The sequence below is a fragment of the Watersipora subatra genome, unplaced genomic scaffold (assembly GCF_963576615.1).
Source record: "Watersipora subatra unplaced genomic scaffold, tzWatSuba1.1 SCAFFOLD_84, whole genome shotgun sequence".
In the NCBI taxonomy this organism is placed as follows: Eukaryota; Metazoa; Bryozoa; class Gymnolaemata; order Cheilostomatida; family Watersiporidae; genus Watersipora; species Watersipora subatra.
The window spans coordinates 253,038-270,689 of record NW_027045275.1 but is presented as its reverse complement, the minus strand read 5'-3'; the positions used below and the strand labels follow the sequence as shown (position 1 = coordinate 270,689).

The 17,652-nt window shown below is 35.2% G+C and overlaps 1 protein-coding gene across 1 annotated transcript; it reads left to right on the top strand.

Moving 5' to 3' along the window:
- Window positions 1–15,936: 15,936 nt before the first annotated feature.
- On the top strand, window positions 15,937–16,686 carry LOC137410107 (uncharacterized). The gene has a single exon (XM_068095691.1). It carries the CDS (start codon window positions 15,937–15,939, stop codon window positions 16,684–16,686), a length of 750 nt encoding a protein of 249 aa, XP_067951792.1.
- The last annotated feature ends 966 nt before the right edge of the window (window positions 16,687–17,652 follow it).

The following is a 17,652-nucleotide window of genomic DNA, read 5'->3' as shown; positions in this document are numbered from 1 at the left end:
TGGGCTCTGGGCTTTGGGTTTTAGGCTTTGGGCTTTGGGCTTTGAGCTTTGGGCTTTGGGGTTTGGGCACTCGGGCACTCTAAATATGCAGACTGTGACTACTGGCAGTAATGTGATGAATAACAAATTTTTATAAAATAAACCTTTATACAATTCTTGTTGCTACAATTAAATAGAGCTCAAGATAAACATCCGTTTTTTGATTAACATGTAGGTACTAAATACAATGTTTTATATTACATTTTAGTAATAATCAATCACAAACAGTAAATAGTTAATGAAAATATTTAAAGACTCAAGTAAGTACATGTATGTTAGTATGGGGTTTGGGGTTTGGGGTTTGAGGTTTGGGGTTTGGGGTTTGGGATTTGGGCTTTGGGTTTTGGGGTTTGGGGTTTAAGGTTTGGAGTTTAGGGTTTGGGGTTCGGGCACTCGGGCACTATAAATATGCAGACTGTGACTACTGGCAGTAATGTGATGAATAACAAATTTTTAGAAAATAAACCTTTATACAATTCTTGTTGCTACAATTAAATAGAGCTCAAGATAAATATCCGTTTTTTGATTAACATGTAGGTAGTAAATACAATGTTTTGTATTACATTTTAGTAATAATCAATCACAAACAGTAAATAGTTAATGAAAATATTTAAAGACTCAAGTAAGTACATGTATGTTAGTTTGGGGTTTGGGGTTTGGGCTTTGGTCTTTTGGCTTTGGGCTTTGGGCTTTGGGCTTTGGGCTTTGGGCTTTGGGCTTTGGGCTTTGGGTTTTGGGCTTTGGGTTTTGGGCACTTGGGCACTATAAATATGCAGACTGTGACTACTGGCAGTAATGTGATGAATAACCAGTTTTTGTAAAATAAACCTTCATACAACTCTTGTTGCTACAATTAAATAGAGCTCAATATAAATATCCGTTTTTTGATTAACATGTAGGTACTAAATACAATGTTTTATATTACATTTTAGTAATAATCAATCACAAACAGTAAATAGTTAATGAAAGTATTTAAAGACTCAAGTAAGTACATGTATGTTATTAGGGGTTTGGGGCTTGGGGTTTGGGGGGTTGGGGTTGGGGGTTTGGGGTTTGGGCTTTGGGCTTTGGGCTTTGGGCTTTGGGCTTTGGGCACTTGGGCGCTATAAATATGCAGACTGTGCTTACTGGCAGTAATGTGATGAATAACAATTTTTTATAAAATAAACCTTTATACAATTCTTGTTGCTACAATTAAATAGAGCTCAATATAAATATCCGTTTTTTGATTAACATGTACGTACTAAATACAATGTTTTATATTACATTTTAGTAATAATATATCACAAACAGTAAATAGTTAATGAAAATATTTAAAGACTCAAGTAACTGCATGTATGTTACTTTGGGTTTTGGGGTTTGATGTTTGGGCTTTGGGCTTTTGGCTTTGGGCTTTGGGCTTTGGGCTTTGGGCTTTGGGCTTTGGGCTTTGGGCTTTGGGCTTTGGGCTTTGGGTTTTGGGCTTTGGGTTTTGGGCACTTGGGCACTATAAATATGCAGACTGTGACTACTGGCAGTAATGTGATGAATAACAAGTTTTTGTAAAATAAACCTTCATACAATTCTTGTTGCTACAATTAAATAGAGCTCAACATAAATATCCGTTTTTTGATTAACATGTAGGTACTAAATACAATGTTTTATATTACATTTTAGTAATAATCAATCACAAACAGTAAATAGTTAATGAAAGTATTTAAAGACTCAAGTAAGTACATGTATGTTATTAGGGGTTTGGCGCTTGGGGTTTGGGGGGTTGGGGTTGGGGGTTTGGGGTTTGGGCTTTGGGCTTTGGGCTTTGGGCTTTGGGCTTTGGGCTTTGGGCTTTGGGCTTTGGGCTTTGGGCTTTGGGGTTTGGGGTTTGGGGTTTGGGGTTTAAGGTTTGGGGTTTAGGGTTTGGGGTTCGGGCACTCGGTCACTATAAATATGCAGACTGTGACTACTGGCTGTAATATGATGAATAACAAATTTTTATAAAATAAACCTTTATACAATTCTTGTTGCTACAATTAAACAGAGCTCAAGATAAATATCCGTTTTTTGATTAGCATGTAGGTACTAAATACAATGTTTTAAATTACATTTTAGTAATAATCAATCACAAACAGTAAATAGTTAATGAAAATATTTAAAGACTCAAGTAAGTACATGTATGTTAGTTTGGGGTTTGGGGTTTGGGCTTTGGGCTTTGGGCTTTGGGCTTTGGGCTTTGGGCTTTGGGCTTTGGGCTTCGGGGTTTGGGCACTCGGGCACTATAATTATGCAGACTGTGACTACTGGCAGTAATGTGATGAATAACGAATTTTTATAAAATAAACCTATATACAATTCTTGTTGCTACAATTAAATAGAGACCAAGATAAACATCCTTTTTTTGATTAACATGTAGGTACTAAATACAATGTTTTATATTACATTTTAGTAATAATCAATCACAAACAGCAAATAGTTAAGGAAAATATTTAAAGACTCAAGTAAGTACATGTATGTTAGTTTGGGGTTTGAGGCTTGGGGATTGGGCTTTGGGCTTTGGGCTTTGGGCTTTGGGCTTTGGGCTTTGGGCACTCGGGCACTATAATTATGCAGACTGTGACTACTGGCAGTAATGTCATGAATAACAATTTTTTATAAAATAACCCTTTATACAATTCTCATTGCTACAATTCAATAGAGCTCAAGATAAATATCCGTTTTTTGATTAACATGTAGGTACTAAATACAATGTTTTATATTACATTTTAGTAACAATCAATCACAAACAGTAAATAGTTAATGAAAATATTTATAGACTCAAGTAAGTACTTGTGTGTTAGTTTGGGGTTTGGGGGTTGGGGTTTGGGCTTTGGGCTTTGGGCTTTGGGCTTTGGGCTTTGGGCTTTGGGCTTTGGGCTTTGGACTTTGGGCATTCGGGCACTCGGGCACTATAAATATGCAGACTGTGACTACTGGCAGTAATGTGATGAATAACAATTTTTTATAAAATAAACCTTTATACAATTCTTGTTGCTACAATTAACTAGAGCTCAATATAAATATCCATTTTTTGATTAACAAGTAGGTACTAAATACAATGTTTTATATTACATTTTAGTAATAATCAATCACAAACAGTAAATAGTTAATGAAAATATTTAAAAACTCAAGTAAGTACATGTATGTTAGTTTGGGGTTTGGGGTTTGGGATTTGGGGTTTGGGGTTTGGGATTTGGGCTCTGGGCTTTGGGTTTTAGGCTTTGGGCTTTGGGCTTTGAGCTTTGGGCTTTGGGGTTTGGGCACTCGGGCACTCTAAATATGCAGACTGTGACTACTGGCAGTAATGTGATGAATAACAAATTTTTATAAAATAAACCTTTATACAATTCTTGTTGCTACAATTAAATAGAGCTCAAGATAAACATCCAATTTTTGATTAACATGTAGGTACTAAATACAATGTTTTATATTACATTTTAGTAATAATCAATCACAAACAGTAATTAGTTAATGAAAATATTTAAAGACTCAAGTAAGTACATGTATGTTAGTATGGGGTTTGGGGTTTGGGGTTTGAGGTTTGGGGTTTGGGGTTTGGGATTTGGGCTTTGGGTTTTGGGGTTTGGGGTTTAAGGTTTGGAGTTTAGGGTTTGGGGTTCGGGCACTCGGGCACTATAAATATGCAGACTGTGACTACTGGCAGTAATGTGATGAATAACAAATTTTTAGAAAATAAACCTTTATACAATTCTTGTTGCTACAATTAAATAGAGCTCAAGATAAATATCCGTTTTTTGATTAACATGTAGGTAGTAAATACAATTTTTTATATTACATTTTAGTAATAATCAATCACAAACAGTAAATAGTTAATGAAAATATTTAAAGACTCAAGTAAGTACATGTATGTTAGTTTGGGGTTTGGGGTTTGGGCTTTGGTCTTTTGGCTTTGGGCTTTGGGCTTTGGGCTTTGGGCTTTGGGCTTTGGGCTTTGGGCTTTGGGCTTTGGGCTTTGGGCTTTGGGTTTTGGGCTTTGGGTTTTGGGCACTTGGGCACTATAAATATGCAGACTGTGACTACTGGCAGTAATGTGATGAATAACAAGTTTTTGTAATATAAACCTTCATACAATTCTTGTTGCTACAATTAAATAGAGCTCAATATAAATATCCGTTTTTTGATTAACATGTAGGTACTAAATACAATGTTTTATATTACATTTTAGTAATAATCAATCACAAACAGTAAATAGTTAATGAAAGTATTTAAAGACTCAAGTAAGTACATGTATGTTATTAGGGGTTTGGGGCTTGGGGTTTGGGGGGTTGGGGTTGGGGGTTTGGGGTTTGGGCTTTGGGCTTTGGGCTTTGGGCTTTGGGCTTTGGGCACTTGGGCGCTATAAATATGCAGACTGTGCTTACTGGCAGTAATGTGATGAATAACAATTTTTTATAAAATAAACCTTTATACAATTCTTGTTGCTACAATTAAATAGAGCTCAATATAAATATCCGTTTTTTGATTAACATGTACGTACTAAATACAATGTTTTATATTACATTTTAGTAATAATATATCACAAACAGTAAATAGTTAATGAAAATATTTAAAGACTCAAGTAACTGCATGTATGTTACTTTGGGTTTTGGGGTTTGGGGTTTGGGGTTTGGGGTTTGGGGTTTGGGGTTTGGGGTTTGGGGTTTGCACTTTGGGCTTTGGGGTTTGTGGTTTGGGGTTTAAGGTTTGGGGTTTGGGCACTCGGGCACTATAATTATGCAGACTGTGACTACTGGCAGTAATGTCATGAATAACAAATTTTTATAAAATAAACCTTTATACAATTGTCGTTGTTACAATTCAATAGAGCTCAAGATAAATATCCTTTTTTTGATTAACATGTAGGTACTAAATACAATTTTTTATATTACCTTTTAGTAATAATCAATCACAAACAGTAAATAGTTAATGAAAATATTTAAAGACTCAAGTAAGTACATGTATGTTAGTTTGGGGTTTGAGGTTTGGGGATTGGGCTTTGGGCTTTGGGCTTTGGGCTTTGGGCTTTGGGCTTTGGGCTTTGGGCTTTGGGGTTTGGGCACTCGGGCACTATAATTATGCAGACTGTGACTACTGGCAGTAATGTCATGAATAACAAATTTTTATAAATTAAACCTTTATACAATTCTCGTTGTTACAATTCAATAGAGCTCAAGATAAATATCCGTTTTTTGATTAACATGTAGGTACTAAATACAATATTTTATATTACATTTTAGTAATAATCAATCACAAACAGTAAATAGTTAATGAAAATATTTAAAGACTCAAGTAAGTGCATGTATGTTAGTTTGGGGTTTGGGGTTTGGGGTTTGGGGTTTGGGGTTTGCGCTTTGGGCTTTGGGCTTTGGGTTTTGGGGTTTGGGGTTTGGGCACTCGGGCACTATAATTATGCAGACTGTGTCTACTGGCAGTAATGTGATGAATAACAAATTTTTATAAAATAAACTTTTATACAATTCTTGTTGCTACAATTAAATAGAGCTCAAGATAAATATCTGTGTTTTGATTAACATGTAGGTACTAAATACAATGTTTTATATTACATTTTAGTAATAATCAATCACAAACAGTAAATAGTTAATGAAAATATTTAAAGACTCAAGTAAGTACATGTATGTTAGTTTTGGGTTTGGGGTTTGGGGTTTGGGCTTTGGGCTTTAGGCTTTGGGCTTTGGGCTTTGGACTTTGGGCTTTGGGCTTTGGGCTTTGGGCTTTGAGCTTTGGGCTTTGGCGTTTGTGGTTTGTGGTTTGGGGTTTAAGGTTTGGGGTTTGGGCACTCGGGCACTATAATTATGCAGACTGTGACTACTGGCAGTAATGTCATGAATAACAATTTTTTATAAAATAAACCTTTATACAATTCTTGTTGCTACAATTAACTAGAGCTCAAGATAAATATCCATTTTTTGATTAACAAGTAGGTACTAAATACAATGTTTTATATTACATTTTAGTAATAATCAATCACAAACAGTAAATAGTTAATGAAAATATTTAAAAACTCAAGTAAGTACATGTATGTTAGTTTGGGGTTTGGGATTTGGGGTTTGGGGTTTGGGATTTGGGCTCTGGGCTTTGGGTTTTAGGTTTTGGGCTTTGGGCTTTGGGCTTTGGGTTTTGGGGTTTGGGCACTCGGGCACTCTAAATATGCAGACTGTGACTACTGGCAGTAATGTGATGAATAACAAATTTTTATAAAATAAACCTTCATACAATTCTTGTTGCTACAATTAAATAGAGCTCAAGATAAATATCCGTTTTTTGATTAACTTGTAGGTACTAAATACAATGTTTTATATTACATTTTAGTAATAATCAATCACAAACAGTAAACAGTTAATGAAAATTTTTAAAGACTCAAGTAAGTACATGTATGTTAGTATGGGGTTTGGGGTTTGGGGTTTGAGGTTTGGGGTTTGGGCTTTTGGCCTGGGGCTTTGGGCTTTGGGCTTTGGGCTTTGGGCTTTGGGCTTTGGGTTTTGGGCTTTGGGTTTTGGGCACTTGGGCACTATAAATATGCAGACTGTGACTACTGGCAGTAATGTGATGAATAACAAGTTTTTTTTAAAATAAACCTTTATACAATTATTGTTGCTACAATTAAATAGAGCTCAAGATAAATATCCGTTTTTTGATTAACATGTAGGTACTAAATACAATGTTTTATATGACATTTTAGTAATAATCAATCACAAACAGTAAATAGTTAATGAAAATAGTTAAAGACTCAAGTAAGTACATGTATGTTAGTTTGGAGTTTGGGGTTTGGGGTTTGGGCTTTGGGCTTTGGGGTTTGGGGTTTAAGGTTTGGAGTTTAGGGTTTGGGGTTCGGGCACTCGGGCACTATAAATATGCAGACTGTGACTACTGGCAGTAATGTGATGAATAACAAATTTTTAGAAAATAAACCTCTATACAATTCTTGTTGCTACAATTAAATAGAGCTCAAGATAAATATCCGTTTTTTGATTAACATGTAGGTAGTAAATACAATGTTTTATATTACATTTTAGTAATAATCAATCACAAACAGTAAATAGTTAATGAAAATATTTAAAGACTCAAGTAAGTACATGTATGTTAGTTTGGGGTTTGGGGTTTGGGGTTTGGGGTTTGGGCTTTGGGCTTTTGGCTTTGGGCTTTGGGCTTTGGGCTTTGGGCTTTGGGCTTTGGGCTTTGGGCTTTGGGTTTTGGGCTTTAGGTTTTGGGCACTTGGGCACTATAAATATGCAGACTGTGACTACTGGCAGTAATGTGATGAATAACAAGTTTTTGTAAAATAAACCTTCATACCATTCTTGTTGCTACAATTAAATAGAGCTCAATATAAATATCCGTTTTTTGATTAACATGTAGGTGCTAAATACAATGTTTTATATTACATTTTAGTAATAATCAATCACAAACAGTAAATAGTTAATGAAAGTATTTAAAGACTCAAGCAAGTACATGTATGTTATTAGGGGTTTGGGGCTTGGGGTTTGGGGGGTTATGGTTGGGGGTTTGGGGTTTGGGGTTTGGGCTTTGGGCTTTGGGCTTTGGGCTTTGGGCTTTGGGCTTCGGGGTTTGGGCACTCGGGCACTATAATTATGCAGACTGTGACTACTGGCAGTAATGTCATGAATAACAATTTTTTATAAAATAAACCTTTATACAATTCTCATTGCTACAATTAAATAGAGCTCAAGATAAATATCCGTTTTTTGATTAACAAGTAGGTACTAAATACAATGTTTTATATTACATTTTAGTAATAATATATCACAAACAGTAAATAGTTAATGAAAATATTTAAAGACTCAAGTAACTGCATGTATGTTACTTTGGGTTTTGGGGTTTGGGGTTTGGGGTTTGGGGTTTGGGGTTTGGGGTTTGGGGTTTGCACTTTGGGCTTTGGGGTTTGTGGTTTGGGGTTTAAGGTTTGGGGTTTGGGCACTCGGGCACTATAATTATGCAGACTGTGACTACTGGCAGTAATGTCATGAATAACAAATTTTTATAAAATAAACCTTTATACAATTGTCGTTGTTACAATTCAATAGAGCTCAAGATAAATATCCTTTTTTTGATTAACATGTAGGTACTAAATACAATGTTTTATATTACATTTTAGTAATAATCAATCACAAACAGTAAATAGTTAATGAAAATATTTAAAGACTCAAGTAAGTACATGTATGTTAGTTTGGGGTTTGAGGTTTGGGGATTGGGCTTTGGGCTTTGGGCTTTGGGCTTTGGGCTTTGGGCTTTGGGCTTTGGGCTTTGGGCTTTGGGGTTTGGGCACTCGGGCACTATAATTATGCAGACTGTGACTACTGGCAGTAATGTCATGTATAACAAATTTTTATAAATTAAACCTTTATACAATTATCGTTGTTACAATTCAATAGAGCTCAACATAAATATCCGTTTTTTGATTAACATGTAGGTACTAAATACAATGTTTTTTATTACATTTTAGTAATAATCAATCACAAACAGTAAATAGTTAATGAAACTATTTAAAGACTCAAGTAAGTGCTTGTATGTTAGTTTGGGGTTTGGGGTTTGGGGTTTGGGGTTTGGGGTTTGGGGTTTGGGCACTCGGGCACTATAATTATGCAGACTGTGTCTACTGGCAGTAATGTGATGAATAACAAATTTTTATAAAATAAACTTTTATACAATTCTTGTTGCTACAATTAAATAGAGCTCAAGATAAATATCTGTTTTTTGATTAACATGTAGGTACTAAATACAATGTTTTATATTACATTTTAGTAATAATCAATCACAAACAGTAAATAGTTAATGAAAATATTTAAAGACTCAAGTAAGTACATGTATGTTAGTTTGGGGTTTGGGGTTTTGGGTTTGGGGTTTGGTCTTTTGGCTTTGGGCTTTGGGCTTTGGGCTTTGGGCTTTGGGCTTTGGGGTTTGGGTTTTGGGCTTTGGGTTTTGGGTACTTGGGAACTATAAACATGCATACTGTGACTACTGGCAGTAATGTGATGAATAACAAGTTTTTGTAAAATAAACCTTTATACAATTCTTGTTGCTACAATTAAATGGAGCTCAAGATAAATATCCGTTTTTTGATTAACATGTAGGTACTAAATACAATGTTTTATATTACATTTTAGTAATAATCAATCACAAACAGTAAATAGTTAATGAAAATAGTTAAAGACTCAAGTAAGTACATGTATGTTAGTTTGGAGTTTGGGGTTTGGGCTTTGGGCTTTGGGCTTTAGGCTTTGGGCTTTGGGCTTTGGGCTTTGGGCTTTGGGCTTTGGGGTTTGGGGTTTGGGGTTTGGGGTTTAAGGTTTGGGGTTTAGGGTTTGGGGTTCGGGCACTCGGTCACTATAAATATGCAGACTGTGACTACTGGCTGTAATATGATGAATAACAAATTTTTATAAAATAAACCTTTATACAATTCTTGTTGCTACAATTAAATAGAGCTCAAGATAAATATCCGTTTTTTGATTAACATGTAGGTACTAAATACAATGTTTTAAATTACATTTTAGTAATAATCAATCACCAACAGTAAATAGTTAATGAAAATATTTAAAGACTCAAGTAAGTACATGTATGTTAGTTTGGGGTTTGGGGTTTGGGCTTTGGGCTTTGGGCTTTGGTCTTTGGGCTTTGGGCTTTGGGCTTTGGGCTTTGGGCTTCGGGGTTTGGGCACTCGGGCACTATAATTATGCAAACTGTGACTACTGGCAGTAATGTGATGAATAACGAATTTTTATAAAATAAACCTATATACAATTCTTGTTGCTACAATTAAATAGAGACCAAGATAAATATCCTTTTTTTGATTAACATGTAGGTACTAAATACAATGTTTTATATTACATTTTAGTAATAATCAATCACAAACAGCAAATAGTTAAGGAAAATATTTAAAGACTCAAGTAAGTACATGTATGTTAGTTTGGGGTTTGAGGCTTGGGGATTGGGCTTTGGGCTTTGGGCCTTGGGCTTTGGGCTTTGGGCTTTGGGCACTCGGGCACTATAATTATGCAGACTGTGACTACTGGCAGTAATGTCATGAATAACAATTTTTTTATAAAATAAACCTTTATACAATTCTCATTGCTACAATTCAATAGAGCTCAAGATAAATATCCGTTTTTTGATTAACATGTAGGTACTAAATACAATGTTTTATATTACATTTTAGTAACAATCAATCACAAACAGTAAATAGTTAATGAAAATATTTATAGACTCAAGTAAGTACTTGTGTGTTAGTTTGGGGTTTGGGGGTTGGGGTTTGGGCTTTGGGCTTTGGGCTTTGGGCTTTGGGCTTTGGGCTTTGGGGTTTGGGCACTCGGGCACTATAATTATGCAGACTGTGACTACTGGCAGTAATGTCATGAATAACAAATTTTTATAAATTAAACCTTTATACAATTCTCGTTGTTACAATTCAATAGAGCTCAAGATAAATATCCGTTTTTTGATTAACATGTAGGTACTAAATACAATGTTTTATATTACATTTTAGTAATAATCAATCACAAACAGTAAATAGTTAATGAAAATATTTAAAGACTCAAGTAAGTACATGTATGTTAGTTTGGGGTTTGAGGTTTGGGGATTGGGCTTTGGGCTTTGGGTTTTGGGCTTTGGGCTTTGGGCTTTGGGCTTTGGGCTTTGGGCTTTGGGCTTTGGGCTTTGGGCTTTGGGGTTTGGGCACTCGGGCACTATAATTATGCAGACTGTGACTACTGGCAGTAATGTCATGTATAACAAATTTTTATAAATTAAACCTTTATACAATTCTCGTTGTTACAATTCAATAGAGCTCAACATAAATATCCGTTTTTTGATTAACATGTAGGCACTAAATACAATGTTTTTTATTACATTTTAGTAATAATCAATCACAAACAGTAAATAGTTAATGAAAATATTTAAAGACTCAAGTAAGTGCTTGTATGTTAGTTTGGGGTTTGGGGTTTGGGGTTTGGGGTTTGGGGTTTGGGGTTTGGGGTTTGCACTTTGGGCTTTGGGCTTTGGGCTTTGGGCTTTGGGGTTTGGGGTTTGGGCACTCGGGCACTATAATTATGCAGACTGTGTCTACTGGTAGTAATGTGATGAATAACAAATTTTTATAAAATAAACTTTTATACAATTCTTGTTGCTACAATTAAATAGAGCTCAAGATAAATATCTGTTTTTTGATTAACATGTAGGTACTAAATACAATGTTTTATATTACATTTTAGTAATAATCAATCACAAACAGTAAATAGTTAATGAAAATATTTAAAGACTCAAGTAAGTACATGTATGTTAGTTTGGGGTATGGGGTTTTGGGTTTGGGGTTTGGGCTTTTGGCTTTGGGCTTTGGGCTTTGGGCTTTGGGCTTTGGGGTTTGGGTTTTGGGCTTTGGGTTTTGGGTACTTGGGCACTATAAACATGCAGACTGTGACTACTGGCAGTAATGTGATGAATAACAAGTTTTTGTAAAATAAACCTTTATACAATTATTGTTGCTACAATTAAATAGAGCTCAAGATAAATATCCGTTTTTTGATTAACATGTCGGTACTAAATACAATGTTTTATATTACATTTTAGTAATAATCAATCACAAACAGTAAATAGTTAATGAAAATAGTTAAAGACTCAAGTAAGTACATGTATGTTAGTTTGGAGTTTGGGAATTGGGGTTTGGGCTTTGGGCTTTGGGCTTTGGGCTTTGGGCTTTGGGCTTTGGGCTTTGGGCTTTGGGCTTTGGGCTTTGGGCTTTGGGCTTTGGGCTTTGGGCTTTGGGGTTTGGGGTTTAAGGTTTGGGGTTTAGGGTTTGGGGTTCGGGCACTCGGTCACTATAAATATGCAGACTGTGACTACTGGCTGTAATATGATGAATAACAAATTTTTATAAAATAAACCTTTATACAATTCTTGTTGCTACAATTAAATAGAGCTTAAGATAAATATCCGTTTTTTGAATAACATGTAGGTACTAAATACAATGTTTTATATTACATTTTAGTAATAATCAATCACAAAGAGTTAATAGTTAATGAAAATTTTTAAAGACTCAAGTAAGTACATATATGTTAGTTTGGGGTGTGGGGTTTGGGGTTTGAGGTTAGGGCTTTGGGCTTTGGGGTTTGGGGTTTGGGCTTTGGGCTTTGGGCTTTGGGCTTTGGGCTTTGGGCTTTGGGGTTTGGGGTTTGGGCTTTGGTGTTTAAAGTTTGGAGTTTAGGGTTTGGGGTTCGGGCACTCGGGCACTATAAATATGCAGACTGTGACTACTGGCTGTAATGTGATGAATAACAAATTTTTATAAAATAAACCTTTATACAATTCTTGTTGCTACAATTAAATAGAGCTCAAGATAAATATCCGTTTTTTGATTAACATGTAGGTACTAAATACAATGTTTTAAATTACATTTTAGTAATAATCAATCACAAACAGTAAATAGTTAATGAAAATATTTAAAGACTCAAGTAAGTACATGTATGTTAGTTTGGGGTTTGGGGTTTGGGGTTTGGGCTTTGGGCTTTGGGCTTTGGGCTTTGGGCTTTGGGCTTTGGGCTTTGGGCTTCGGGGTTTGGGCACTCGGGCACTATAATTATGCAGACTGTGACTACTGGCAGTAATGTCATGAATAACAATTTTTTATAAAATAAACCTTAATACAATTCTCATTGCTACAATTCAATAGAGCTCAAGATAAATATCCGTTTTTTGATTAACATGTAGGTACTAAATACAATCTTTTATATGACATTTTAGTAACAATCAATCACAAACAGTAAATAGTTAATGAAAATATTTATAGACTCAAGTAAGTACTTGTGTGTTAGTTTGGGGTTTGGGGGTTGGGGTTTGGGCTTTGGGCTTTGGGCTTTGGGCTTTGGGCTTTGGGCTTTGGGCTTTGGGCTTTGGGCTTTGGGCTTTGGACTTTGGGCATTCGGGCACTCGGGCACTATAAATATGCAGACTGTGACTACTGGCAGTAATGTGATGAATAACAATTTTTTATAAAATAAACCTTTATACAATTCTTGTTGCTACAATTAACTAGAGCTCAAGATAAATATCCATTTTTTGATTAACAAGTAGGTACTAAATACAATGTTTTATATTACATTTTAGTAATAATCAATCACAAACAGTAAATAGTTAATGAAAATATTTAAAAACTCAAGTAAGTACATGTATGTTAGTTTGGGGTTTGGGGTTTGGGATTTGGGGTTTGGGGTTTGGGATTTGGGCTCTGGGCTTTGGGTTTTAGGCTTTGGGCTTTGGGCTTTGAGCTTTGGGCTTTGGGGTTTGGGCACTCGGGCACTCTAAATATGCAGACTGTGACTACTGGCTTTAATGTGATGAATAACAAATTTTTATAAAATAAACCTTTATACAATTCTTGTTGCTACAATTAAATAGAGCTCAAGATAAAGATCAGTTTTTTGATTAACATGTAGGTACTAAATACAATGTTTTATATTACATTTTAGTAATAATCAATCACAAACAGTAAATAGTTAATGAAAATATTTAAAGACTCAAGTAAGTACATGTATGTTAGTATGGGGTTTGGGGTTTGGGGTTTGAGGTTTGTGGTTTGGGGTTTGGGCTTTGGGCTTTGGGCTTTGGGCTTTAAGGTTTGGGGTTTAAGGTTTGGAGTTTAGGGTTTGGGGTTCGGGCACTCGGGCACTATAAATATGCAGACTGTGACTACTGGCAGTAATGTGATGAATAATAAATTTTTAGAAAATAAACCTTTATACAATTCTTGTTGCTACAATTAAATAGAGCTCAAGATAAATATCCGTTTTTTGATTAACATGTAGGTAGTAAATACAATGTTTTATATTACATTTTAGTAATAATCAATCACAAACAGTAAATAGTTAATGAAAATATTTAAAGACTCAAGTAAGTACATGTATGTTAGTTTGGGGTTTGGGGTTTGGGCTTTGGGCTTTTGGCTTTGGGCTTTGGGCTTTGGGCTTTGGGCTTTGGGTTTTGGGCTTTGGGTTTTGGGCACTTGGGCACTATAAATATGCAGACTGTGACTACTGGCAGTAATGTGATGAATAACAAGTTTTTGTAAAATAAACCTTCATACAATTCTTGTTGCTACAATTTAATAGAGCTCAATATAAATATCCCTTTTTTGATTAACATGTAGGTACTAAATACAATGTTTTATATTACATTTTAGTAATAATCAATCACAAACAGTAAATAGTTAATGAAAGTATTTAAAGACTCAAGTAAGTACATGTATGTTATTAGGGGTTTGGGGTTTGGGGGGTTGGAGTTGGGGGTTTGGGGTTTGGGTTTTGGGCTTTTGGCTTTGGGCTTTGGGCTTTGGGCTTTGGGCTTTGGGCTTTGGGCTTTGGGTTTTGGGCTTTGGGTTTTGGGCACTTGGGCACTATAAATATGCAGACTGTGACTACTGGCAGTAATGTGATGAATAACAAGTTTTTGTAAAATAAACCTTCATACAATTCTTGTTGCTACAATTAAATAGAGCTCAATATAAATATCCGTTTTTTGATTAACATGTAGGTACTAAATACAATGTTTTATATTACATTTTAGTAATAATCAATCACAAACAGTAAATAGTTAATGAAAGTATTTAAAGACTCAAGTAAGTACATGTATGTTATTAGGGGTTTGGGGCTTGGGGTTTGGGGGGTTGGGGTTGGGGGTTTGGGGTTTGGGCTTTGGGCTTTGGGCTTTGGGCTTTGGGCTTTGGGCACTTGGGCGCTATAAATATGCAGACTGTGCTTACTTGCAGTAATGTGATGAATAACAATTTTTTATAAAATAAACCTTTATACAATTCTTGTTGCTACAATTAAATAGAGCTCAATATAAATATCCGTTTTTTGATTAACATGTACGTACTAAATACAATGTTTTATATTACATTTTAGTAATAATATATCACAAACAGTAAATAGTTAATGAAAATATTTAAAGACTCAAGTAACTGCATGTATGTTACTTTGGGTTTTGGGGTTTGGGGTTTGGGGTTTGGGGTTTGGGGTTTGGGGTTTGGGGTTTGGGGTTTGGGGTTTGGGGTTTGGGGTTTGGGGTTTGCACTTTGGGCTTTGGGGTTTGTGGTTTGGGGTTTAAGGTTTGGGGTTTGGGCACTCGGGCACTATAATTATGCAGACTGTGACTACTGGCAGTAATGTCATGAATAACAAATTTTTATAAAATAAACCTTTATACAAGTCTCGTTGTTACAATTCAATAGAGCTCAAGATAAATATCCTTTTTTTGATTAACATGTAGGTACTAAATACAATGTTTTATATTACATTTTACTAATAATCAATCACAAACAGTAAATAGTTAATGAAAATATTTAAAGACTCAAGTAAGTACATGTATGTTAGTTTGGGGTTTGAGGTTTGGGGATTGGGCTTTGGGCTTTGGGCTTTGGGCTTTGGGCTTTGGGCTTCGGGGTTTGGGCACTCGGGCAGTATAATTATGCAGACTGTGACTACTGGCAGTAATGTCATGAATAACAAATTTTTATAAATTAAACCTTTATACAATTCTCGTTGTTACAATTCAATAGAGCTCAAGATAAATATCCGTTTTTTGATTAACATGTAGGTACTAAATACAATGTTTTATATTACATTTTAGTAATAATCAATCACAAACAGTAAATAGTTAATGAAAATATTTAAAGACTCAAGTAAGTAGGTTCAGTTCAGCTCAGCTGTAGCAGTCAGATGAGAAGGTTGTGTATTTACAAGCTCTCTCCTAATCTGATAATTATTCAGCAACATAGCTTTGATGAACACAAGCATACTGAAAGAAATATACATCTCTTATCAAGAAGCAGCTAAAGAGATCTGATAATATATACAGAACATGCCACCAAAAGGAAGTAAATCGTCTGCATCACCAGCGATTATCGAGGATGATGAGAAATTTAAGAAACTGGATTCAAAGCTAGATGTCATTATCTCTCAACTCAGTGAGTTCAATGTAAGAATTACATCGGTTGAACGCAAAACAGCAGAGTTTGAAGACACGTTCGAATACCACAGTAAAGAAATTAGTGACCTAAGAGCTGAAGTTAAAGAGTTAAAACAATCTAAAGCCAATGTGGAGAAAAAGCTTGACTCTTTCGATAGTTTAAGCGGGAAGGTAGATGCTAGCGAGCAGGCATCCCGTGGCAAATGCATTGAATTGAATGGAATTCCACATTCTAAAGATGAGAATTTACTTGAAGGCTTCAAAAAGATTCTAAAAAATCTGAAATTGGACTACATAAACCCAATGTTAGACATTGACAACATGTACCGTATACGCCAGACATCACGAGTGATAATTCGTTTTCTACACACCAGCAAAAGAGACAAGTTTTTCATCGATTATCGCAGGAACATTCAGGATACGTCTTCTCTTGGATTTTCAGATAAAGCAAAGATTTATATCAACGAAGTTCTTAGCCGATCACAAAATGAACTCTTCTGGAAGACTAGAAACTTTAAAAAGGAACATAGTTATAGGTTTATATGGACATTTAAGCAAAAGATTTACTTAAGGAAGACTCCGGATTCCGATGCTATCGAAATCTCATCTGAACAGGACTTAGACACACTGAAACTAGTATAAATTTTTGTTTATAATATAAGCATAGAAATGTAGATTTATGGATATGTACATAACATGCACTGATTATGATCTTGATAAACTTGATACTTTTTCACCTAACTCTTTGACTATTTTGAACGCTAATATTAGAAGTTTGCGGAGGAATTTTTCTCATCTTGAATCTATTGTGTACAGCACTAGTAAACCAATTGATATAATATGTCTTACTGAAACTTTTATATATGATCATGAAATATCTTTCTATCACCTGGATGGTTATATATTTTTAGGCGTTCAACGTAAGACAAGAAGTGGTGGTGTTGGAGTCTACCTGCGCAGTGGCATTGCTGGTGGGGTGGCTGGCGTCGCGGTTGAGTTGGCCGGAACGGAGGCTGTCACTTTCACTGTCGGAGGTGGGGTTGTTGGCATGTTTCAGACTGGTCTTACCATGACGGTAGTTTACAGGCAGCCCAGTGCTAGTGTTAGTGACTTTTTGCATGACCTGGACAACTATCTTCAATCTATATCACCTTCATCTAATCATATTATGGTAGGAGATATTAACATAAATACTCTTGAAGAAAGTCATACCTCTTCAGAATATTTAAATATTCTTTCCAACTATGCGTTTGTAAACGTGATAAATATTCCTACAAGAATAAATACGTGTCTGGACCATATAAACATTAATTTTCATAACCACATTATTGTGTCAGGCACGTTGTACACACCATTAAGCGATCATCTACCAACTTTCATTAACATTGATAGCCCTTCACGTTTTTTGAATGTTTTTGACAGCGCAAGCTTTTCATTCCGGGATTACAAAAAATTTAATGAGAACTCGTTTTTGAGAGATTTGGCAGACCTTGACTGGAACCATTTGTTAAACAACCAATCAACACTAGATGAAAAATATGATACCTTCTTACAAAGTTTGTTACATGTTTGTAATACTCATGCACCCAATAAATCTTTTAACTCGCA